Raw genomic sequence first — 25981 nt, forward strand, 5'->3', positions numbered from 1 at the left:
CTTCCAGTTTTTGCCCCGCGTAAGTTTCCTTTCGCTTTCGGGGTAGGCCTTTTTTGAGGCCTCGGTTCGGGTTTTTTCTCTCCCTATTTTTGGTGCCTATATCGCCATTACGAGTTTTGATTTCGCCGGCGTGATTTTTCGCCAATGTCATCGAAGTCTCCCAGCGACTTCAAGAAGTGCACCCAGTGCGCCCGGGTAATCTCACTCACTGATAGGCACGCGTCGTGTCTTCAGTGTCTGGGGGCTGGGCACCGCCCGCAGGCCTGTAGTCTTGGCGCCCTTTTACAGAAGAGGACTCAGGTAGCGAGATTGGCCCAGTGGAACGTGTTGTTCTCGGGCTCTTCGTCGGCAACAGCACCGGGGGCATCGAGTGCATCGACAGCGACAGCTTCAAGACCTTCGACCTCGGCATCGACTGCATCGAGGCATCGACCCTCTGCATCGTCGGTACCGAGACATCGAAAGGCTGCGTGGTACCGGGACCTCCACTAGTGCTGAGGATGTCGGACGGTGGTGCTTCGACTGGAGTGCAGGTGAGGGCTGTCCATTCCCCTGCTGGTGGCGGTGAGCCTTCGGGTGGGTCTCCCCCTACCCTGAGGGCTCCTGCGGTACAGCCCCTCCCCGAGACCGACCTTCTTCGGCCTCGGCCCCGAGTTAGCGACGGTTGGATTCTACGTCCTCGTCGGTACCGGGAAGTTCCGGTGACATGCTTCGTTTGAAAAAGTCAAAGAAGCATCGACACCGGTCTCTTTCCCGCGTCGGTACCGAGAGCTCTGGGTCGCCGAGGGAGTCGGCACCCAGCAGGCATCGGCACCGGGAGGACCGCTCACCCTCTGTTCAGGAGGTGTCGATGCGCTCCACCTTGGACAGCCCGGATCAGCCTCCACGCCCGGAACAGACTCTGACCTCGACGCCTGCATCGGCTTCCATGTCTTTCTCCACAGCCGCTCTGCACGAGAGTCTCCAGGCCGTTCTCCCAGAGATCCTGGGAGAGCTGTTGTGCCCTTCCCCTCCGGTACCGGGGGTGCTTGCGCCACCGGTACCGTCGAGTGAGGCGCCGGCTGGCCCCTTGCCCGGGCTGAGGTCTCCGACTGCGGTCGCCTCCCAGGAAGGCTCCCCGACGACGTTGGCGGAGGGAGCTTCGCCGGTGCTGGCGAGGGAGTCTACATCTCGACGCTCCCACCGTGGCCGTGTTTCCACGGAGTCGAGCCGGGCACGGCTTCAGACACAGGTTCATGAACTTGTGTCTGATACTGATGGTGAGACCTCGTGGGAGGAGGAGGAAGAGGACATCAGATATTTCTCTGACGAGGAGTCTGATGGCCTTCCTTCTGATCCCACTCCCTCCCCCGAAAGACAGCTTTCTCCTCCCAAGAGTCTGTCTTTTGCGGCCTTTGTACGGGAGATGTCTACGGCCATCCCCTTCCCGGTGGTTGTGGAGGATGAGCCCAGGGCTGAAATGTTTGAGCTCCTGGACTATCCTTCTCCACCTAAGGAAGCGTCCACAGTACCCATGCATCATGTCCTAAAAAAGACATTGCTGGCAAACTGGACCAAGCCTCTAAGTAATCCCCACATTCCCAAGAAGATCGAGTCCCAGTACCGGATCCATGGGGACCCAGAGCTGATGCGCACTCAGTTGCCTCACGACTCTGGTGTTGTGGATCTGGCCCTAAAGAAGGCTAAGAGTTCTAGGGAGCATGCTTCGGCGCCCCGGGCAAGGACTCTAGAACCTTAGACTCCTTTGGGAGAAAGGCCTACCATTCTTCTATGCTCGTGGCCAAAATCCAGTCTTACCAGCTCTACACGAGCATACATATGCGGAACAATGTGCGGCAGTTGGTGGGCTTGGTGGACAAGCTCCCTCCTGAGCAAGCCAAGCCATTTCAGGAGGTGGTCAGGCAGCTGAAGGCGTGCAGAAAATTCCTGGCCAGAGGGGTATATGATACCTTTGATGTTGCGTCCAGGGCCGCTGCTCAAGGTGTGGTGATGCGCAGACTCTCATGGCTGCGTGCCTCCGACCTGGAGAATAGGATCCAGCAGCGGATTGCGGACTCCCCTTGCCGAGCGGACAATATTTTTGGAGAGAAAGTCGAACAGGTGGTAGAGCAGCTCCACCAGCGGGATAACGCTTTCGACAAGTTCTCCCGCCGGTAGCCTTCAGCATCTACCTCCTCAGGTAGACGTTTTTATGGGGGAAGGAAGACTGGTCCCTACTCTTCTGGCAAGCGTAGGTACAATTCTCCTTCTCAACAGCCTGCGGCCCAGGCTAAGCCCCAGCGCGCTCGCTCTCATCAGCAGCGTGCGCCTCAGCAAGGCCCTGCGGCTCCCCAGCAAAAGCAGGGGGCGAGCTTTTGACTGGCTCCAGCAGAGCATAGCCGACATCAACGTGTCAGTGCCGGGCGATCTGCCGGTTGGGGGAAGGTTGAAAGTTTTTCACCAAAGGTGGCCTCTTATAACCTCCGACCGTTGGGTTCTTCAAATAGTCCAGCAAGGATACACCCTCAATTTGGCCTCCAAACCTCGAAATTGCTCACCGGGAGCTCAATCTTACAGCTTCCAGCACAAGCAGGTACTTGCAGAGGAACTCTCCGCCCTTCTCACCGCCAATGCGGTCGAGACCGTGCCATCCGGGCAAGAAGGGCTGGGATTCTATTCCAGGTACTTCCTTGTGGAAAAGAAAACAGGGGGGGATGCGTCCCATCCTAGACCTAAGGGCCCTGAACAAATATCTGGTCAAGGAAAAGTTCAGGATGCTTTCCCTGGGCACCCTTCTTCCCATGATTCAGGAAAACGATTGGCTATGCTCTCTGTACTTGAAGGACGCCTACACGCACATCCCGATACTGCCAGCTCACAGACAGTATCTGCGATTTCAGCTGGGCACAAGTCACTTTCAGTACTGTGTGCTACCCTTTGGGCTCGCCTCTGCGCCCAGAGTGTTCACGAAGTGCTTGGCTGTAGTAGCAGCGGCGCTTCGCAGGCTGGGAGTACATGTGTTCCCCTATCTCAACGATTGGCTGGTGAAGAACACATCCGAGGCAGGAGCTCTACAGTCCATGCAGATGACTATTCGCCTCCTGGAGCTACTGGGGTTTGTGATAAATTATCCAAAGTCCCATCTTCTCCCAGTACAGAGACTCGAATTCATAGGAGCTCTGCTGGATTCTCGGATGGCTCGTGCCTATCTCCCAGAGACGAGAGCCAACAACTTGTTGTCCCTCGTCTCGCTGGTGCGAGCGTCCCAGCAGATCACAGCTCGGCAGATGTTGAGATTGCTGGGCTACATGGCCTCCACAGTTCATGTGACTCCCATGGCCCGCCTTCACATGCGATCTGCTCAATGGACCCTAGCTTCCCAGTGGTTTCAGGCTGCTGGGGATCTAGAAGACATGATCCACCTGTCCACGAGTTTTCTCAACTCCCTATATTGGTGGACGATTTGGTCCAATTTGACTCTGGGACGTCCCTTCCAAATTCCTCAGCCACAAAAAGTGCTGACTACGGATGCGTCTCTCCTGGGGTGGGGGAGCTCATGTCGATGGGCTTCACACCCAGGGAAGCTGGTCCCTCCAGGAACAAGGTCTACAGATCAATCTCCTGGAGTTACGAGCGGTCTGGAACGCTCTGAAGGCTTTCAGAGATCGGCTGTCCCACCAAATTATCCAAATTCAGACAGACAACCAGGTTGCCATGTATTACATCAACAAGCAGGGGGGCACCGGATCTCGCCCCCTGTGTCAGGAAGCCATCAGCATGTGGCTGTGGGCTCGCCGTTACGGCATGTTGCTCCAAGCCACGTATCTGGCAGGCGTAAACAGTCTGGCCAACAGGTTGAGCAGGATCATGCAACCTCACGAGTGGTCGCTCAATTCCAGGGTAGTGCGGCAGATCTTCCAGGTGTGGGGCACCCCCTTGGTGGATCTCTTTGCATCTCAGGCCACTACTACTACTACTACTATTTAGCATTTCTATAGCGCTACAAGGCATACGCAGCGCTGCACAAACATAGAAGAAAGACAGTCCCTGCTCAAAGAGCTTACAATCTAATAGACAAAAAATAAATAAAGTAAGCAAATCAAATCAATTAATGTGAACGGGAAGGAAGAGAGGAGGGTAGGTGGAGGCGAGTGGTTACAAGGGTTACGAGTCAAAAGCAAAGCCAACCACAAGGTCCCTCAATTCTGTTCCAGACTTCAGGCCCACGGCAGGCTGGCATCGGATGCCTTCCTCTTGGACTGGGGGGAAGGTCTACTGTATGCTTATCCTCCCATACCTCTGGTGGGGAAGACTTTGTTGAAACTCAAGCAAGACCGGGGCACCATGATTCTGATTGCTCCATTTTGGCCGCGTCAGATCTGGTTCCCTCTTCTTCTGGAGTTGTCCTCCGAAGAACCGTGGAGATTGGAGTGTTTTCCGACCCTCATCACACAGGACAAAGGGGCGCTTCTGCATCCCAACCTCCAGTCTCTGGCTCTCACGGCCTGGATGTTGAGAGCGTAGACTTTGCCTCTTTGGGTCTGTCGGAGGGTGTCTCCCGTGTCTTGCTTGCTTCCAGAAAAGATTCCACTAAGAGGAGTTACCGTATTTTTCCGACTATAAGACGCACCGGACCATAAGACGCACCTAGGTTTTAGAGGAGGGAAATAGGAAAATTTTTTTTTCCTTTTTCCCTCCTCTAAAACCTAGGTGCTCTGGTGCATCTTGTCCGAATCCCTCCCTCCGAGTTCGGGATCGCCCTCCCCCCGGCCCTGTCACCACTTCTCCCTACTCACGTCACGCGATCTTCCCTGGTGGTCTAGTGACGTCGGGGCAGGAAAGAGCCCCCTCTTTCCTGCCCAGCGCGCTGCTCTCCATCCTCCTGTATGCAGCCTGACGGTCTCGGCGAGATTCAAAATGGCCGCCGAGAATTGAAGTCTCGGCGGCCATTTTGAATTTCGCCGAGACCGTCAGGCTGCATACAGGAGGATGGAGAGCAGCGCGCTGGGCAGGAAAGAGGGGGCTCTTTCCTGCCCCGACGTCACTAGACCACCAGGGAAGATCGCGTGACGTGAGTAGGGAGAAGTGGTGACAGGGCCGGGGGGAGGGCGATCCCGAACTCGGAGGGCGGGCGGCCAGTCAGCCAGCGAAATCTACCTTTGGACTATAAGACGCACCCCCCATTTTCCTCCCAAATTTTGGGGGAAAAAAGTGCGTCTTATAGTCCGAAAAATACGGTAGTTCTTTTTATGGAGGAGGTTTGCTGTCTGGTGTGACAGCAAGGCCTTAGATCCTCGCTCCTGTCCTACACAGACCCTGCTTGAATACCTTCTGCACTTGTCTGAGTCTGGTCTCAAGACCAACTCTGTAAGGGTTCACTTTAGTGCAATCAGTGCATACCATTACCGTGTGGAAGGTAAGCTGATCTCAGGACAGCCTTTAGTTGTTCGCTTCATGAGAGGTTTGCTTTTGTCATAGCCCCCCGTCAAACCTCCTACAGTGTCATGGGATCTCAATGTCGTTCTCACCCAGCTGATGAAACCTCCTTTTGAGCCACTGAACTCCTGCCATCTGAAGTACTTGACCTGGAAGGTCATTTTCTTGGTGGCAGTTACTTCAGCTCGTAGAGTCAGAGAGCTTCAGGCCCTGGTAGCCCAGGCCCCTTACACCAAATTTCATCATAACAGAGTAGTCCTCCGCACTCACCCTAAGTTCTTGCCAAAGGTAGTGTCGAAGTTCCATCTGAACCAGTCAATTGTCTTGCCAACATTCTTTCCCCGTCCTCATTCCTGCCCTGCTGAACGTCAGCTGCACACATTGGACTGCAAAAGAGCATTGGCCTTCTATCTGGAGCGGACACAGCCCAACAGACAGTCCGCCCAATTGTTTGTTTCTTTTGATCCCAACAGGAGGGGAGTGGCTGTGGGGAAACGCACCATATCCAATTGGCTAGCAGATTGCATTTCCTTCACTTACGCCCAGGCTGGGCTGGCTCTTGAGGGTCATGTCACGGCTCATAATGTTAGAGCCATGGCAGCGTCAGTGGCCCACTTGAAGTCAGCCACTATTGAAGAGATATGCAAAGCTGCGACGTGGTCATCTGTCCACACATTCACATCTCATTACTGCCTGCAGCAGGATACCCGACGCGACAGTCGGTTCGGGCAGTCAGTGCTTCAGAATCTGTTCGGGGTTTAGAATCCAACTCCACCCCCCTAGGCCCATGTTTATTCTGTTCCAGGCTACACTCTCGGTTAATTGGATAAATTGTTAGGTCAATCTCAGTTATGTCCTCGCCGTTGCGAGGTCCAATTGACCATGTTTGTTGTTTTGAGTGAGCCTGGGGGCTAGGGATACCCCATCAGTGAGAACAAGCAGCCTGCTTGTCCTCGGAGAAAGCGAATGCTACATACCTGTAGAAGGTATTCTCCGAGGACAGCAGGCTGATTGTTCTCACAAACCCGCCAGCCTCCCCTTTGGAGTTGTGTCTTCCCTTGTTTTGTCTTGCTACATATGGGACTGACAAACACGAGCCGGTTCGGGCGGGAAGACGGCCGCGCATGCGCGGTGCGCATCGGCGCGCGAGGACTAGCAAAGGTCTTTGCTAGTAAAGTTTTCCGATTGGAGGGGCTGCCGTGGACGTCACCCATCAGTAAGAACAATCAGCCTGCTGTCCTCGGAGAATACCTTCTACAGGTATGTAGCATTCGCTTTATATATTGCCCTCGCGTCCATTGCTGCCTTTATTTGCTTCCTAATCTCCACATATGCCTGCCTAGAGGCCCCAGATGGAGAATGAATAAGGACCCCTCGTACTTCCTTTAACTTAACCATGCGATTATTAATTTCTGATTCTTGTTTTTTATGCATCGCTGACGTGTATGCCATTATCTTCCCGTGTATCACTGCCTTCGCTGCCTCCCAGAATATTCGATCACTAATTGGTTGGGTTTTATTCTCCTCCTTGTAATCTATCCAGGCCTGCCTCAAGAATTTGCAAAAGTCCCGATCCTGGTACAAGGCAGGATTCATGCGCCATTTCTGCCTCCCTGCCTTCTCTCCCGAACGAAGGGATACCCACACAGGTGCATGATCTGGAATATCTGGCACCCCGATCTCCGAGCGTTCCACCACTCTCACCAAAGACTGAGATACCAGGATAATCTAGGCGCGCATGAACTCCATGGGGATGGGAAAAAAAGTGTAATCCTTTTCTTCTAAATGTAAGAGCCTTCAGACATCAAGTACTCCGAGCTCACTTGCCATAAAGTTCACCCCTTTCCCTTCCTGATCTTTTCCGGCTGCTTTTGGGGGTTTACAGTCAATCATTGGATCGCTGGTAATGTTAAAATCCCCTCCCACTATATACGGGTATTCATCAAATGTGGCTAATTTGGCGACCAGAGTAGCGAAAAATTTATGGAAATACACATTAGGTGCATATACACTGCATATAGTCACCTTTGTCCCCTGCAACACTCCCGCCATTATCACATAGCGCCCATTGGGATCCTGGTACAATCTATGCAGTTCAAATGCCAAGCTCTTCTTTATTAGGATTGCCACCCCTCTTTGCCTGCTATTGTAACCCAGTCCCGCTTTAACTTAAGATGCTCCATATTCCTCAGGTGTGTCTCTTGGATTAAGGCGATATCAGCATGTTGCTTCTGCAACGTTTGCAGCACTTTAAATCTTTTAACTGGTGAGTGGAAGCCATCCACATTCAACGTTACAATTTTTAAGTTAGCCATCCGGGAGTATTACTAATGATCTACAGCAGCTGATCATGCAGTCTCCTACTGTCCCCAGAAGGCCGCCCAGCCGGCACCCCCCCCCCCCCCCCCGGGATATCTACCATCCATAAGGAAATTGTTTATAATGGTCTCCACGCTCAGTGCCGCGGACAGACCCTCCCCTCTCCCTTTCATTCTCTTTCCTTCCCCCTCCGAAGATCCCTTTCCTTCCTCCCCATTTCACACACCATACAAAGATTCCCCAACATCCACACCCACATCCAAACCAACCCCCTCCTCCCTCCTACCATATTACCAACTCTTCCGCTCCTTTCCCACCTCCCCCTCCCCTACAGCGCATACTCCTCTCCTACTGATCCGTGCCCTCCCTTTTCCTTCTATTCCCCCCCCCCCCGCCCATCATTCCTAGAATAATCAAATGACTCATAGAAACAGCAAACAACTTGCATCATGTAAACAAAAGAAGAAGAGAAAGAAAATACCATCACATGAAACACAATCAAACTCAAGGCAGGATAAAGGAATATACCAGACCCATGCTCTGAGCCTGCGCTAATTTTCCAGACACCACCACACTCTTTTTCCAGATGTTCCAGTCTCTCACGGTTCACTGTCTCCAACTCCTCATCTGCATTAGGCTTCCTCCCGTGTCTCTGCATTGTTCAGCCATATCACTCTCCTCTGCTATCCCTGCTTTACAACTGATTGAACACTTGTTACCAATTATCCAATTCATGCCCCATATGTTGCTCACGGGTCTCCAACTTTATAACCGCTCCATATAGGAGCCCAGCTCCTTAGGATCTGTGAAAAACAGCACTTTGTTGTCTTGCACTACCCACACTTTAGCTGGAAATAGCAGCGTAAATTTCACTCCTCTGTCAAAAAGCCGCTTACAGTGCTGCCCCATCTTCCTTCGTTGTTCTGAGACAGCAGCCGAATATCCTGGAAAGCATTAACTTGCTCCCCTCATATTCCAAACTTTTCTTCCGTCTGAAGGCTTGCAACAATTTTTTCTTTTCAGCATAGTTGAGTATTTTTGCTATTACTGTCCAGGGTTGCTGGTCTCCCTCTCTCAGCACACCTATTCTGTGGACTCTTTCAATCTTTAACTTGCCCTCTTGTAGTTGTAAATCCAAACGCTCTGGGAGCCATTGCTCTACCAACTGCCATAAGTCCTTTTCTTTAACTGATTCAGGGAGCCCAACAATGCGCAGATTACTCCTTCTGCTTCTATTTTCATGGTCATCTATTTGCTGCATCAGCCTCATGCACTTTTGTTCCAACACTGCAATCCGCGCCTCCGCAGTCTCCATCTTGTCCACCTGCCGAGATATTCTCTCTTCAGCTTGCTGAAGCCATACGCTTTGCCGCTGCACCGATTCACGAATTTGCTCCACCGAAGCTTGGAATTTAGATAACTTCTCCTCCAGGATAGCCATGACCTTCTGTATCAGCTCCTGCAGTGCTTCTGTGGGTTGGTTGACCACCCCCGCGGTCTCTTTTGCCGCTGCCATTTTGGGGCACACGTCGTGCACGCGGGATTTTTGTAGGCGTTGACTCTTCGCTGGCATACCAGCCTTGCCCTTCGTAATTGCTGTTTTCCTTTCCACCAAGCGAAGCACCACTCTTTCAAGACACCCTCTGGTAATTTTGGTCTCCAGTAATTTTGGTCTCCAGTAACGAGAGTTTATGCGGGATATTTTAAAGAATTAGGGGAGGCAGAAGAGGAAACGATCTTAAGACGTCCGCTCAGCAACGCTGCATCACGTGACCCCCCCTCTGTTCATCTTTTGATAGTTAAATTCATGAAAGGTTTATTTCATACTAAACCTCCTATCAAACCACCTCCAGTAGTGTGGGATCTTGATGTCATCTTCACTGCTCTCATGAAACCTCCATTTGAACTACTCCATTCTTGTTCTCTGAAATTTCTCTCGTACTTAGTAGCACTTACAGGATCCTGCCAGGAGACTAAGCAAACATCAAGCCCTGGTGGCAGATCCACCTTACACCAGGTTCTACTATGACAGGGTTGTTCTCCAAACCCACCCCAAATTCCTCCCAAAAGTGGTATCAGAGTTTCACCTTAATCAGTCCATTATACTTCTATCTTCTTCCCTAAGCCACAGTTTCATCCTGAAAAAGCTGCACTGCATACTTTAGACTGCAAACATGCTCTAGTGTGTTATTTGGAGCATATAAAATGTCATAGGAAGTCCTCCCAGCTTTTTGTATCCTTTGTCCCTAACAGATTAGGGATTCCCATCACCAAACATATTGTCTCAACTTGGCTGGCTGACTGAATCTCCTATACGTATGCTCAGGCTGGGCTTGACCCCTGATGGCTGTGTCACTGCTCACAATGTAAGAACCATTGTGGCTTCAGTAGCCCATTTCTGCTCTGCCTCCATTGAAGATATTTGCAAGGCAGCAACACGGTCTAATTTATTTATTTATAGCATTTGTATCCCACATTATCCCACCTATTTTCAGGCTCAATGTGGCTTACATAACATAGTTTTATTATGACAATAACATTACAGGATATCAGATACAATTAGTGATGTGTAGAGCTTGTGTAAGGGGGAAAAGAGGGAAGTGATTAGGCGGGTAAGTATAAAAGGTGGGATGATGATGTGGGTTAGTGGAGCTATGGGTTCTCTTTGTAGGCCTTGTTGAAGAAATAAGTCTTTAGAGATTTGTGGAAGTTATTTGTTTCGTAAATTGATTTCAGGTCTTTAGGCAATGCATTCTATCCACACCTTAATTTTTCACTACTGTCTGGAGCAGAATTTTAGGCGGGATAGCCAGTTTGGACAAGCAGTCCTTCAAAATCTTTTTTTATCATTTAAATGCTAACTCCACTCTCCGGCCCTTTTTTCTGCCAGGCTAAATTTCTCCTTAGTTACTAAAATTATAATTACATTTGTGAGCCTGGCAGCTAGAGAGTCCCACATGTGAGAATATTATCCAGCTTATAATCGAACGAGAAAAACGCCCAAGTTCCGACCTAAATCGGGAGATGGGCGTTTATCTCACAAAAACGAATAAAGCGGTATAATCGAAAGCCGATTTTGGACGTTTTCAACTGCACTCCGTCGCGGATGCGGACAAAGTTGACGGGGGCGTGTCAGAGGTGTGGCGAAGGCGGAACTGGGGCGTGGTTATCTGCCGAACAGAGATGGGCGCATTTCACAGATAATGGGACAAAAGTATGCGTTTTTAGCTAGAATTTAGGGCACTTTTCCTGGACCCTGTTTTTTCACGAATAAGGCCCCAAAAAGTGCCCTAAATGACCAGATGACCACTGGAGGGAATCGGGGATGACCTCCCCTGACTCCCCCAGTGGTCATAAACCCCCTCCCACCTCAAAAATGATGTTTCACAACTTTTTATTTTGACCCTCAAATGTCATACCCACCTCCCTGGCAGCAGTATGCAGGTCCCTGGAGCAGTTGTTAGGGGGTGCAGTGGACTTCAGGCAGGTGGACCCAGGCCCATCCCCCCCCTACCTGTTACAATTGTGCTGCTTAATGCTTAGTCGTCCAACCCCCCCCCGAACCCACTGTGCCCACATGTAGGTGCCCCCCTTCACTCCTTAGGGCTATAGTAATGGTGTAGACTTGTGGGCAGTGGGTTTTGAGGGGGATTTGGGGGGCTCTACACACAAGGGAAGGGTGCTATGCACCTGGGAGCTCTTTTACCTTTTGTTCTGTTTTTGTAAAAGTGCCCCCTAGGGTGCCTGGTTGGTGTCCTGGCATGTTAGGGGGACCAGTGCACTACGACTCCTGGCCCCTCCCACGAACAAATGCCTTGGATTTATTCGTTTTTGAGCTGGGCGATTTCATTGTCCATTATCGCTGAAAAGCAAAAACGCCCAGCTCACAACTTGGCGAATAAAACATGGACGTCTAATTTTTTCGAAAATACGCTTGGGTCCGCCCCTTCACGGACCCGTTCTCGGAGATAAACGCCCATGGAGATAGGCGTTTCTGTTCGATTATGCCCCTCTTTGCCTGCTTGTCCTCAGAGAAAGAAAAAATACTTACCTGTAGCAGATGTTCTCTGAGGACAACAGGCATACATTCTCATATCCCTCCCAACTCTCCTGGGAGTTGTCATCTTAACTTTAGTATTATACTGCTGGTCCCCACGCTTGAGCATTGGGTGGAAAGACACATGCAAGGTGGGGGCACTGCCTTAAAGTTTTCAAGTGACAGTGCACTATGGCAGTGTCTGCACCAGGCTCTGTGGATGACATCACCCACATGTGAGAATATATTCCTGCTGTCCTCAGAGAACACCTGCTACAGATAAGTAGTTTTGCTTTATTGCCTTTGTAGTTGTACACTGACAAAGACAAAAATGATTTGACAAAGGTGAAGCCAGATTAATGGTTCAAAGGATTTAAAATTGCATTCCAGGGACTTTTTTGACTTAAAAGTAGCTCATTACTGTAAACAGGGCACACACCCTCCAAAATCATATTAGTATGCAATTAAATTCTATACTATTAGAGTTTGTATTTCTTTGTAGGAGAGCACTGGCCCACTAAGGGTGTTCTCCTTTTTTTCTAGCTATGGGGCTAAATTTGAGGTCTGATTTGGGCTATGAAATCCAAGGGTTACCATATGGCTCCAGAAAAAGGAGGACAGATTGAGCCAATCCGGGTTTTGCTTCCATTGCTTTCAGTGGAAGTAAAATACGGACTGGCTCAAACTTTTTGTCTGATGTCTAGGAATCTCACCAGGTATGGATATTGTGGTGTTGCTTGTAGCTACCACAGACATGATTTTATGGTGTCCCAGGATTCTCCCAGTGTTTTTACTGAGTATTGAGGGTTAAATTTGGGAGCTGCTGGCCTTGCTGTTAAGGTTAATGTGGTGTAACCTTAGACTTCTCAAGTTCTAGGGTTAGAATGCCATCATCAGCAAGTTGCTGGGCATCACAGGCTTAACTATATTTACCTAGTCTGTTCTTTGTAGGTTCCTTCTGCTTGTGTTTGCTGTTTCTTAAGGAAGTATTTTTCATGTTATAAGTGTTATATAGTAAGTAAGTAAATGTAATTAGTTACTGTACTTAAGTAAAAGTTTTGTCACTTTTACTTGTAAAGTAGTACAGGAAACATTTGTTACTTTTACTGATGTAATAATTTCGCCAATATTTTACTACCTTTGTTCAAAATCCGTCCTCCTTTTTCTGGAGCCATATGGTAACCCTAGTTATATCTGATGCTTGCAGTTAAAAGTAAAAGCAGAAGTAAAATGTCAACAATGATTCCTCAGTAAACCAAATGAAACAGCAAAACCAGGGACAGGATTTTGCTTTTGCAAACCTCATCACACAAACAGTAGATCATCTCAGATTTTGCTGTTTGGTGAATTTAGTCTATGAGAACATTGGAGTTGCTTGTGTTTGTTAAACTGGTTACTGGTTTCCAGCCAAACAGAACAATGATAAGTTGGGTCACTTTAAAGTGGAGATGAAGCTGAAGTTGGTTGCAGTTCTTGGTGAACAGACATATGTCTCTTTCACAACAGACTACATAAGTACATAAGTAATGCCATACTGGGAAAAGACCAAGGGTCCATCGAGCCCAGCATCGTCCACGACAGCGGCCAATCCAGGCCAAGGGCACCTGGCAAGCTTCCCAAACATACGAACATTCTATACATGTTATTCCTGGAATTGTGGATTTTTCCCAAGTCCATTTAGTAGCGGTTTATGGACTTGTCCTTTAGGAAACCGTCCAACCCCTTTTTAAACTCTACTAAGCTAACCGCCTTCACCACTTTCTCCGGCAACAAATTCCAGAGTTTAATTATACGTTGGGCGAAGAAAACTTTTCTCCGATTTGTTTTAAATTTACTACACTGTAGTTTCATCGCATGCCCCCTAGTCCTAGTATTTTTGGAAAGCGTGAACAGACGCTTCACATCCACCTGTTCCACTCCACTCATTATTTTGTATACCTCTATCATGTCTCCCCTCAGCCGTCTCTTCTCCAAGCTGAATAGCCCTGGCCTCCTTAATCTTTCTTCATAGGGAAGTCGTCCCATCCCCGCTCTCATTTTAGTCGTCCTTCGCTGCACCTTTTCCAGTTCTACTATATCTTTCTTGAGATGCGGCGACCAGAATTGAGCATAATACTCAAGGTGCGGTTGCACCATGGAGCGATACAACGGCATTATAACATCCTCACACCTGTTTTCCATACCTTATTCCATGGTTATTCCATGGAAAATATTGCATTGGGGTGACTTTCCACTGGTTTGATAGTCTTTATGCATAGGCTAAGTATCAACGCAATATGTGATATATATTTTCATTATTTACTGTGTCTATAACTGTGAATGGATCTGATTACTGTTATGTAAAACGAAAGTTTTTATTGCTATATCAAATGTGAGCCACATAGAACTGAACTTTGTTTGGATAATGTGGAATATAAGAGTTAATGAATTGAAATGAAACTATGGCTCTGTCCATTGTAGTTGTAGTACTTTTTGAGCTAAAAGTTAAAATATTATGGGGGTCTTTTACAAAGCAGCAGTAAGCCCAACGCGGGCTTACCACATGTTAAATCTGAAATACTGCCAGCCCAACGCAGATGCCGGCAGTACTTCCAGGTCGAGCACATGCCATTTCTGGTGCTCCAGATATTCAGTAGTCCGGCAGTAATCAGGCTTCGCCACTTCCTGCCTGGTTACTGGCAGGTTACTATGGGTGCCCTTACCGCCACCTCAGTGGGTGATGGTAAGTGCTCCCTGCTGCATGGCCATGTGGTAAGAGTTATCTTACTATGTGGCAAATTGGGAGGGGGGGGGGGGGCTTTTTTACCTGATGTGGTAAAAAGAGCCCTGGCGCATTTGGAAAAATGGCCCCTGCCATTACCGCATGGCCCTTTTTCCTGCAGCTTAGTAAAAGGACCCCTATATTAGGGAGTAACTTTTTTAGTTTCACTTAAGTGGGGTCCTGTGAAATATTTTGGCATAGTTTGTAAACTTCAGAAGTAAACTTTCATCACAGACTGAAAAGGAACAGAAGGGCACACGTCCCTGTAATTTATCCAGTTGCAAGCTATGCAAAAATATTTCACAGGACCCCACAGTTATCCACAAAGGAAAGATATTCAACATAAAGGGATCCTTCACTTGCTCATCTTCCAATGTGGTATATATCATTCAGTGTAAAAAATGTAACGAAGGATGCTATATTGGAGAAACAGGCCAGATGCTTAAGACAAGATTCAATTTACATAGACATCACATGAACAATACAGCCAGTAGGGCCCCCACCCCGGTGGGACAGCACTTCACAGAACCAGGACACTGTACCATGATTTCACAGTGAGAATACTGAAAGGTAACTTTAAAACCATACAAGAACGTAAGACCTTTGAAGTCAGAATGATTGAATATTTTAACACCCAACAGAAAGGACTTAACAAGGATCTGGGGTTCCTAGCCCATTATAAACCATAAAGCTGTGTGTCTCTGTTGATCACCCTCCCCTCACCTATCCACACCCATCCTGTTAGAATATCAATGATATGCTTTGATGTCCCCATGCATACCTCCGACCCACCCCCATCCTCCCACCCTGTCAGACTGTCATAGTAATGCTTGAATGTTTTCACTTATATACATTGCCAGCTAGCACATTTGCTTATTTCCGATCTGACGAAGAAGGGCAACCTTCGAAAGCTAATCAAGAAATGTATTAAGTTATGTCCAATAAAAAAGGTATCATCTTATTTTCTTTTCCATGTTTTATTTTGTTTGATTTCTATTGATAACCTTAAGAGTAGACTAACACGGCTACCACACTCCTTTTCCTTTTAATAAATCAGTGTAAATTAAGATTTGGCACCAGCCAGCTAAAGCTCTCTGTTTGGTTCCTGCTGCTGTGTATTCACAGGAAGGAGACTTAAAACCTGGGAACCTGGGTTCAATTCCCACTGTAGCTCCTTGTGGGCAAATCACTTAACACTGCATTGCCCCAGGCACAAAAACAGATGGTGAACCCATTGGAGACAGGGAAAGTGCCTGCATATCATAAATTTAAACTGCTTTGGTTGTACCACAGAAAGGTGGTATATTAAATCCATGACCCTTTACTCTTATTACCCTCCATTTTGACATTTGGTCTTTTTTGTAAGTGTTTTCCTGTATTAATGATGACACCAAGCAGGAGTTCACCTGAACATTTTACAGGATTGCTGTTAAAGGGAAAGAGAATGGGACTTATTATACCGACTTTCTCTGGTTTTTGCAACTACATTCAAAGCGGTTTACATAGTATATACAAGTACTTATTTGTACCTGGGGCAATGGAGGGTTAAGGGGCCCTTTTACAGAGTGGCTCTTTCAGGACTACCGTCGGCCCAACGTGGCTGCTGGTGGTAGTTCTGCACTGAGTGTGCGCCATTTCCGGGGAAAAAGAAAACCCCCCGGATATGACTTGTGCTGCGGTAACCCGGCGGTAATCGGGCATCGCTGTGTGCTGCCTGGTTACCGCCGGGTTAGCACGGGAGCCCTTATCACCACCTTACTTGCATGGCCATGTGTCCTGGGGACTTTTTTTTTACCTGCTGTGGTGAAAAGGGCGCATGGGAAAAATGGCCCCCGCCGCCAGCACAGGGCCCTTTTTCCCGCAGCTTGGTAAAAGGGCCCCTAAGTGACTTGCCCAGAGTCACAAGGAGCTGCAGTGGAAATCGAGTCCAGTTCCCCAGGTTACTAGCAGCCAAAAAGAACACAAGGAGCCTTCAAGAGAGGGATGTCACACCAGTACTTTATTGATAAGACCTGACATGGTCCGTGTTTCAGCGAAATCGCCTGCGTCAGGGTTTTAAACAAATGAACATTCAAAATTATATAGATATAATTTAAAAAATGTTAAAAAATAACTACATAAAAATATAGTGAAATAAAAACAACATAAAGTTCAAAAACACAAAACAGACTAATCAGTACATAAATTGCATCATTCTAAAAAGTTAAATAAAACAGATCAGTTAAATCAGCACTGATCAGAGGAGAATACATAACTGGTTTCCAGAAATAATTTCAATTCTACTAATTTTTATGTGGTGCTGAAAGAATGAAACACTAACATTTTAAAACAAACTCCTTTTCTCTCTTTATAGAGTTTAGCTGCATGGAATCCTTCTGACCCGGAATGCCTCCTGCTCGTGGTGAAAGAGTTGATACAGCAATATCACCAGTACCAGTGTAGTCGGCTCCGGGAAAGCTCCCGCCTTATGTTTGAGTATCAGACACTGTTGGCGGAGCCAGAATATGGGGAAAACATGGAGATTTATGCTGGCAAGAAGAATAACTGGGTAAGCAAATAACAGTTTTCTAATAATATGTAAGGGTTCATTTTTTTTCTGCGAGTAGTTTGTTTCTATAAGGAGAATTTTGTGAGCTATGATTGTATAATTAAATTTCAAGTTAGTTTTGAGACTTGGATTATCTCTTTGCTGTTATTAATTATTTTATTTATTCATTTTATATTACATTTATGTCCAATACATAAATGGGAAAGAAAAGAGAAAATATCAATTAAAACAAACATTAAGGAAAAATATCATCTTTGTTAGTCCACATTATTGTCCACAATTAGGGGATCCAAGATCAGGAAAACAATCTCAAAGAAAATAAGAAAAACATGGAATGGTTAATCTTACAATTCATATTTTCTGAGGGAGGAAGGTTAATCGGTAATTGCAGCCGGTACAGTGGTAACTAAAGGAAGTTGCTGCAGAGAGTTCGTCATCTGTTCTTTTAACTCCACAAACTCTTGTAATTTCCTGGGTTCAACAAATAAGTAATCAGGAAATAAAACACTTACAAGGGAATCGCTCTAGGAAGGTCCCACCTAGGGCAATGATTCTTGGCTTAAAAGCCAAGAGTTCACACCTCCTAGTCTGCGATTCCCTTGATATGTCAGGAAATATATTTATCTTTGAACCCAAAAAAACTATCAGCCATATGTCGGAAATACAATTTCAAAACATTGTTCCTATCTAAATCAAAGGCAAAAGTCACTAATAATATAACTCTATAAACAGGGTATTTTAGGGAAAATGTATCTTTCTCAAGTTATTTTTCCTTAATTGGTTCTCCAGAAGTTCCAATTTTTTTACAAGAAACATGATTGTCCTTCATTACCAGATTAACTGATTTTCATAGAGAATCCATTTCCGAAATCAAAATCTTTATTTTTTTATCTTGGACTTCCACTTTGTTAGATAAGTATTGATATAATCACATATTTATTCCTAAAAAAATTTGACATCTGAAGAAGAGAGTTATTCACACTCTGCAGCACGTCCCATAGTGCGTCCATTGTGACATTGTTTGGCTTCACCAGGTCCAATTTCTCCACAGAAACTGCTCCAGATACCTTCGGGGGGGGGGGGGGGGGGGGGGGGGGGGGGGGGAAGAGCTCACTCTCCAATCCCCCAGTTGGTTTATTATCCGGAGTCAATGCTGCACCAGGACCTCCTCGGATCACGTGAAAATCCTAACCCACTTCGGGCGTTTCCACTGTCGACCTCCGTAGTGAAGCGTTACTGTTTCCGGGTCTTGGAAAGGTCATGCCCACAGGGGGACTCAAAGTCACTCCCTCTCCACTGAGATTCGGCAATAAAGCCTTGCTGTTCCCCGAAGCAGGAACCGATATCCCCGACGTTATGACCCCGAATCTCTCCAAAGTAGACTGAGAAGTGGTGGGAACCCCAGCCGTGTTCGAGGGGAGCAACACCACGGCTTTGCCTTTCTTCTTCCCCATTCTCTGCGGAGCGCGCCTCCTTCTTCAGGTATTCTGGTGTAGAGCGGGAACTCAACTAACGTACATTCTCCCTCGACGCCATCTTGGATCCTCCAGTTTGGGACACTCTTTGTCTGGTTTCTCCTCAGAGGCCTGTCTGATATGGGTAACCCTTCAGCATAGCCCTCTGAGTCATTGAAACACGGAAGCCCCTCCACCACTTACAAGGCGGTGTCCCTTCGGAGGGGATTGCTGTTATTAAAAGAGCACTGTGATTTTTTTATGCAAATGAACTGGGTCTTGGTTTAACATGTTGTCCAACAGATGGTACTCAGCATTGTAAGTTTAGTTTATTCATTTTATAACTGCATTTCACAGCAAATGAGAGAGGAATGCTCTAGATCTGTGATTCCTAAACCTGTTTTGATAATCCATCAGTTACTCATGTTTTGGGGATTTTAGTTATGAATATGCATGAAGTAGATTTTTTATACTGTGGGGGCAATGCATTTAAATCTATTGTTAGCATATTAATTGTGAATGTGCTGAAAACTCAGCTGGTTGGTTGTCTTTTTTTTTTTTTGGGAACCACTGTTTTATAAACCTTCTTTTGTTTCCAACAAAAACTCTTTGAATGTCTTCTATATAGTTTAAGAATAAGGATTCAAAACCAACTATGTTACAGTGTACCTCAGTGCAATTGGTGCATATCCGAGCAGTTCAATACAGCTGTTGTAGGATTCATGTAGTGGTTGTTTGATATCCCATGGAACATATCCATGCACAGATAACATCTAGGTGGATTGGGACAGGATGACCAAAACAGAAAAAGAATTGAAGTTCTTCTTCTGCAGGTTTTTATTCTTTCCAGCTCAGTGGAAGATGGAAAAAATTATACAAAATAGGTTGAAAAATGTTCATCCATCTGTCTGGGGGCAAAGTAATTCTCTGAAAATGTAACAGAATTAGATGAAACTTGGTATAAGTGAAAATGGCCAGATGGTCTGTCAGTTCTAGAGAAATAAGCCCCCCCCCCCCCCAATAATGGCCCAATACATACCTATGGGAGAAGGAATCCCAGTTTCAATAGCACAGAAATTTAAATACAGTGAAGCACATCCGTTGGGAAAGCCGTTCTTATTTCAAAGTGCCTCTCCCATTCTCCCAACCCCCCAAAGTGTCCCCCAAACTACCTTCCTGTAGGAGTATTTTCCAGTAGTCTCACCTTTGCTGGTCTGGGGCCTATACAAGCCTGAACCATTCTTTTGTAACCAATATGGATTCTACAGCCTGTGCCCTGAATACATCTGTAACCATCAGAAACTTCTTTTCACAAAATGAAAATTACTGCTGGGCATACCATGGTGACTTCATCCAAGGACATGCTGTTTACTGCAAAGTAGCCTCCAGTTACCTCCTGGGAAGAGCGGAGGAGCTTACTTCACAGAGACCATGGCTTCAAGTTTTTAATGAGAATCAGGAAGGAGGTTTGCTGTCGACTGATAAGAGTTTCTTTGCTAACTACAAGGCCTCTCTTCATGACCATGAATTCTGCTGGATAGAATTACGCCGTTTCTGATTGGTCAATAGGTATCATCTGACCCAGAAAGGATGCCAGTGTTGGACTAAAGAGGAATAAGAGAAAGGAGAAGACCAGAAGAATTGTTGATGGATAGATGTCTCAGAGAGGAGTGAGAGACTGATTTTCTAAACACACCAGTGAACTGCATACCTTGTAACAAACTGACAAGGTCAGCTAAGCTACAATGCTAGGCTTCACCTGAAAGACTGTGCTATCAGTATCAGAATACAGACATTGGATTTTATTCCTGGACTGTGACACTTGCTGGGGCTTCAGCTTGAGTCTCAACGAAGGAATCCGATTCTTTACCATTGGAAGTCTGCAATAAGGATGACAAGGTGAGAACAGATTTATTACCTACAGTCGGGATTGTTTAGTCAGGGCTTTGGGTCTGTAACAGACTGTTTTTTCAGGACTGGTGGTAAGTGAATTACTAGCTGCTAAGTGTATTTTGCACAACACATATTATTTGTGTAAGTTCTCATAATAATCCTTAGGATATTAGTGGTATGATTAGTTATATTCTCACTTATTCATACAGAGTTATTTGGCTACACTCCCCAGCAGCTGCCCAACCACTCTGTAAATTTTCCCCCAACCCCACTAACTACCCTCTGGAATTTCTCTACCACCCTGCAAACTGCCCGACCTCTAAAATGTTACCTCCCTTGCAACTGCTCTAACTCCTACAACCAAGTTCCCTGCAACTGCCCCATCTCCACCAAAGCTGCCCACCACCCCACCGCAATGGCTGAAACATGCAGAGGGGTGGGAATACTTTTCTCACCTATTTCTTCTGTAGACATCCCACTTTTTCAAAATGGCTTTTGGGCCTGTTACTAAAACTTCCTGAAACCTGGAGCAACCTATGCAGTCCTGATGGCGTGTTTGAGTCCTTTAATTTTGCCCTCTGATATGACTGACCCTTTGCATGCTTAGTCTTTATCTTTCCTATAATTTGCTGGCGTGCCTTTTGATTTTTTTTAATTTTTATTGTTAGCTGCTGTGGCCTTTGCGCAGAAACAAAGAAGGGGCATCAAGAATTTTTAATAAACATAAGCATCCTCAACTCAGCAAAGGCCTCTTGTGAGCTAAAGAATCTAATTTGAAAGTTTGCATTTTGGGTGTCAGTTACTTTAGTCCAGAGAGTCACAAATCTTCAGAATTAGTAAACATATTCACTTTATACCAAATTTCGTTGTAACAGGATGTACGTACCCCAGGATTCTATATAATACGCCTCAGTTTCCGCGCGGAAATTGAAGCGCACATAACCTAATTGGTTAACTAATCAGTGCTGTTAATTGGATGTTAAGCAATTAGCAGTAATTGGAATTAATTGAGATTTATGTGCATAACTTGCAAAGTGTATTGTATAACGTAGTGTGTCTAAATTCTAAGTCACATAGTTGGAAAGGGGGCATGGTGTGGGTGTTTCTATAATCTATGCACATTATTATAGAATACACCTGATCTGCTCAACGTATTCTGTATACTGTGTGGAAATTTAAGCCTGTTCTATAAAATTTAGGTGTACTTTACAGAATATGCCTAGGTCAATGGTTCCCAAATCTGGTCCTCGAGGCACCCCAGCCAGTTAGTTTTTCAGGATATCCACAATGAATATTCATGAGATAGATTTGCATGCAGTGGAGGCATTGCATGCAAATCTCTCTCATGAATGTTCAAAGTGGATAGCCCAAAAACCTGACTGGCTGGGGTGCCTCCAGGACCAAGTTTTGGAACCTTTCTTGCCTCTAAAAGGAAGCTGAACAGAAGAAACTAAAAAAAAAAACCCAAGCCGTTCTAACAAAGGAAAAACACTTTAACAGTTAAGTTTTTTCTCTTTTATAATAATGCTAAATTTTATTTAGAGTAAATAAATGGTTACAATAAAAATTCTTTTATCCCAGTATTACAGAAAATTGAATTACTATTTTTATCAGTCCAAATTTCAGTATAAGGAAAATATAATCTCTCTCTCTCTTGCTCTCTCTCTCTGTGTTTTCTCCGAGGACAAGCAGGCTGCTTGTTCTCACTGATGGGTGACGTCCACGGCAGCCCCTCCAATCGGAAACTTCACTAGCAAAGGCCTTTGCTAGTCCTTGCGCGCTCATGCGCACCGCGCATGCGCGGTCGTCTTCCCGCCCGAACCGGCTCGTGTTCGTCAGTCTTCTTTTGTCCGCGCTCGGTACGGTCATGTTTTCGCCGTGTCGTGCCCCGCAAAGTCGACCTCGCGCGTTCTCTTCGTGTTAAAAAAAAAAAAAACAAACATTCTGTGTATGGAAAGGGACACTTCGGTCGCTTTTCCCCCGATATTTCCAGCTTTTTCGCCCCAGTAAGTTTTCTTTCGTCGTCGGGGTAGGCCGCTTTTAGGCCTTGGGTCGAAGTTTTCTTCCCCTTGTTTTTGTGGTGCCTTTTCCGCCATTTCGACTTTTGATCTCGCCGGCGTGATTTTTCCGCCCATGACATCGAAGTCTCCCAGCGGCTTCAAGAAGTACACCCAGTGCGCCCGGGTCATCTCGCTCACTGATAGGCACGCGTCGTGTCTTCAGTGCTTGGGGGCTGGGCACCGCCCGCAGGCCTGTAGTCTGTGTTCCCTTTTGCAAAAGCGGACTCAGGTAGCAAGATTGGCCCAGTGGAACGTTTTGTTCTCGGGCTCTTCGTCGACATCGGCACCGGGGGTATCGAGTGCATCGACGTCTTCAGCGTCCAGACCTTCATCCTCGGCCGCCAGTGCATCGAGTGCATCGAGGCATCGGCCCTCTGCATCGGCGCTGAGACATCGGACAGCTGCGTCAACGTCGGTGGTACCGGGACCTCGTCTGCTGATGTTGTCGGACGGTGGTGCTTCGTCTGAAGTGCAGGTGAGGGCTGTCCATTCCCCTGCTGGTGGCGGTGAGCCTTCGGGTGGGTCTCCCCCTACCCTGAGGGCTCCTGCGGTACAGCCCCCCCGACCGACCTCCTTCGGCCTCGGCCCCGAGGAAGCGACGGCTGGATTCTACGTCCTCCTCGTCGGTGCCGGGAAGCTCCGGTGACATGCTTCGTTCCAAGAAGTCGAAGAAGCATCGTCATCGGTCTCCTTCCCGTGTCGGCACCGAGAGCTCTGGGTCGCCGAGGGAGTCGGCACCCAGCAGGCATCGGCACCGAGAGGACCGCTCACCCTCTGTTCAGGAGGTGTCGATGCGCTCCACTCTGGACAGCCCGGAACAGCCTCCACGCCCGGAACAGGTTCTGACGTCGACGCCTGCATCGACCTCCATGCCTTTCTCTGCAGCCGCTCTGAACGAGAGCCTCCGGGCCGTTCTCCCAGAGATTCTGGGAGAGCTGTTGCGCCCTACCCCTCCGGTACCGGCGGTGCTTGCGCCACCGGTACCGTCGAGCGTGGCGCCGGCTGGTCCATCGCCCGGGGTGAGGTCTCCGGCGTCGGTGCCGCGTGCGGTACCGGCTGCCGTCGCCTCCCAGGAGGGCTCCCCGACTACGTCGGCGGAGGGAGCTTCGCCGACGCGGGCGAGGGAGTCTACCTCTCGATGCCCCCATCGTGGACGTGGCTCCACAGAGTCGAGTCGGGCACGGTTGCAGACACAGGTCCGTGAACTTGTGTCTGACACCGAGGGTGAGGCCTCGTGGGAAGAGGAAGAAGACACCAGATATTTCTCTGATGAGGAGTCTGAGGGTCTTCCTTCCAATCCCACTCCCTCTCCTGAGAGACAGCTTTTTCCCCCCGAGAGTCTGTCTTTCGCTTCCTTTGTCCGGGAGATGTCTACGGCCATCCCCTTCCCGGTGGTTATGGAGGATGAGCCCAGGGCTGAAATGTTTGAGCTCCTGGACTATCCTTCTCCACCTAAGGAAGCGTCCACGTACCCATGCATCATGTCCTAAAAAAGACATTGCTGGCGAACTGGACCAAGCCTCTAACTAATCCCCACATTCCCAAGAAGATCGAGTCCCAGTACCGGATCCATGGGGACCCAGAGCTGATGCGCATGCAGTTGCCTCATGACTCTGGAGTTGTGGATTTGGCCCTAAAGAAGGCCAAGAGTTCTAGAGAACATGCTTCGGCGCCCCCGGGCAAGGACTCTAGAACCTTGGACTCCTTTGGGAGGAAGGCCTACCATTCGTCTATGCTCGTGGCCAAGATTCAGTCCTACCAGCTCTACACGAGCATACACATGCGGAACAATGTGCGGCAGTTGGCGGGCTTGGTGGATGCGCTCCTCCCTGAGCAAGCCAAGCCTTTTCAGGAGGTGGTCAGGCAGCTGAAGGCGTGCAGAAAATTCCTGGCCAGAGGGGTGTATGACACCTTTGATGTTGCGTCCAGGGCCGCTGCTCAAGGTGTGGTGATGCGCAGACTCTCATGGCTGCGTGCCTCCAACCTGGAGAATAGAATCCAGCAGCGGATTGCGGACTCGCCTTGCCGTGCGGATAATATTTTTGGAGAGAAAGTCGAACAGGTGGTAGAGCAGCTCCACCAGCGGGACACCGCATTCGACAAGTTCTCCCGCCGGCAGCCTTCAGCATCTGCCTCTACAGGTAGAAGATTTTTCGGGGGAAGGAAGACTGTTCCCTACTCTTCTGGCAAGCGTAGGTACAATCCTCCTTCTTGACAGCCTGCGGCCCAGGCTAAGCCCCAGCGCGCTCGCTCTCGTCAGCAGCGTGCGCCTCAGCAAGGCCCATCGGCTCCCCAGCAAAAGCAAGGGACGAGCTTTTGACTGGCTCCAGCAGAGCATAGCCGACATCCAAGTATCAGTGCCGGGCGACCTACCAGTCGGGGGGAGGTTAAAAGCTTTTCACCAAAGGTGGCCTCTCATAACCTCCGATCAGTGGGTTCTTCAAATAGTCCGGCACGGGTACACCCTCAATTTGGCTTCAAAACCTCCAAATTGTCCACCGGGAGCTCAATCCTACAGCTTCCAGCACAAGCAGGTACTTGCAGAGGAACTCTCCGCCCTTCTCAGCGCCAATGCGGTCGAGCCCGTGCCATCCGGGCAAGAAGGGCTGGGATTCTATTCCAGGTACTTCCTTGTGGAAAAGAAAACAGGGGGGATGCGTCCCATCCTAGACCTAAGGGCCCTGAACAAATATCTGGTCAAAGAAAAGTTCAGGATGCTTTCCCTGGGCACCCTTCTTCCCATGATTCAGGAAAACGATTGGCTATGCTCTCTGGACTTGAAGGATGCCTACACACACATCCCGATACTGCCAGCTCACAGACGGTATCTGCGATTTCAGCTGGGCACACGTCACTTCCAGTACTGTGTGCTACCCTTTGGGCTCGCCTCTGCGCCCAGAGTGTTCACGAAGTGCTTGGCTGTAGTAGCAGCGGCACTTCGCAGACTGGGGGTACACGTGTTCCCATATCTCGACGATTGGCTGGTGAAGAACACAGCCGAGGCAGGAGCCCTGCAGTCCATGCAGATGACTATTCGCCTCCTGGAGCTACTGGGGTTTGTGATAAATTATCCAAAGTCCCATCTTCTTCCAGTGCAGAGACTCGAATTCATAGGAGCTCTGCTGGATTCTCGGACGGCTCGCGCCTATCTCCCAGAGACGAGAGCCAACAACTTGTTGTCCCTCGTCTCGCGGGTGCGAGCGTCCCAGCAGATCACAGCTCGGCAGATGTTGAGATTGCTAGGCCACATGGCCTCCACAGTTCATGTGACTCCCATGGCCCGCCTTCACATGAGATCTGCCCAATGGACCCTAGCTTCCCAGTGGTTTCAGGCTGCTGGGGATCTAGAAGACGTGATCCACCTGTCCACGAGTTTTCTCAAATCCCTGTATTGGTGGACGATTTGGTCCAATTTGACTCTGGGACGTCCTTTCCAAATTCCTCAGCCACAAAAAGTGCTGACCACGGATGCGTCTCTCCTGGGATGGGGAGCTC

At 48.1% G+C, this 25981-nt stretch overlaps 1 protein-coding gene across 3 annotated transcripts in view; it reads left to right on the forward strand.

Annotated features, from left to right (window-relative positions):
- The window catches only part of BABAM2 (BRISC and BRCA1 A complex member 2), a 582320-nt gene that overhangs the window by 159549 nt on the left and 396790 nt on the right, over positions 1-25981 (forward strand). For all 3 annotated transcript variants that reach the window (XM_030195882.1, XM_030195883.1, XM_030195885.1), the window contains exon 5: positions 16885-17079. In XM_030195882.1, the coding sequence (XP_030051742.1) occupies positions 16885-17079 (195 nt within the window). The remainder of the gene's footprint in view (positions 1-16884; positions 17080-25981) is intronic.

Source organism: Microcaecilia unicolor, chromosome 3 (assembly GCF_901765095.1).
Source record: "Microcaecilia unicolor chromosome 3, aMicUni1.1, whole genome shotgun sequence".
NCBI classification, from domain to species: Eukaryota; Metazoa; Chordata; class Amphibia; order Gymnophiona; family Siphonopidae; genus Microcaecilia; species Microcaecilia unicolor.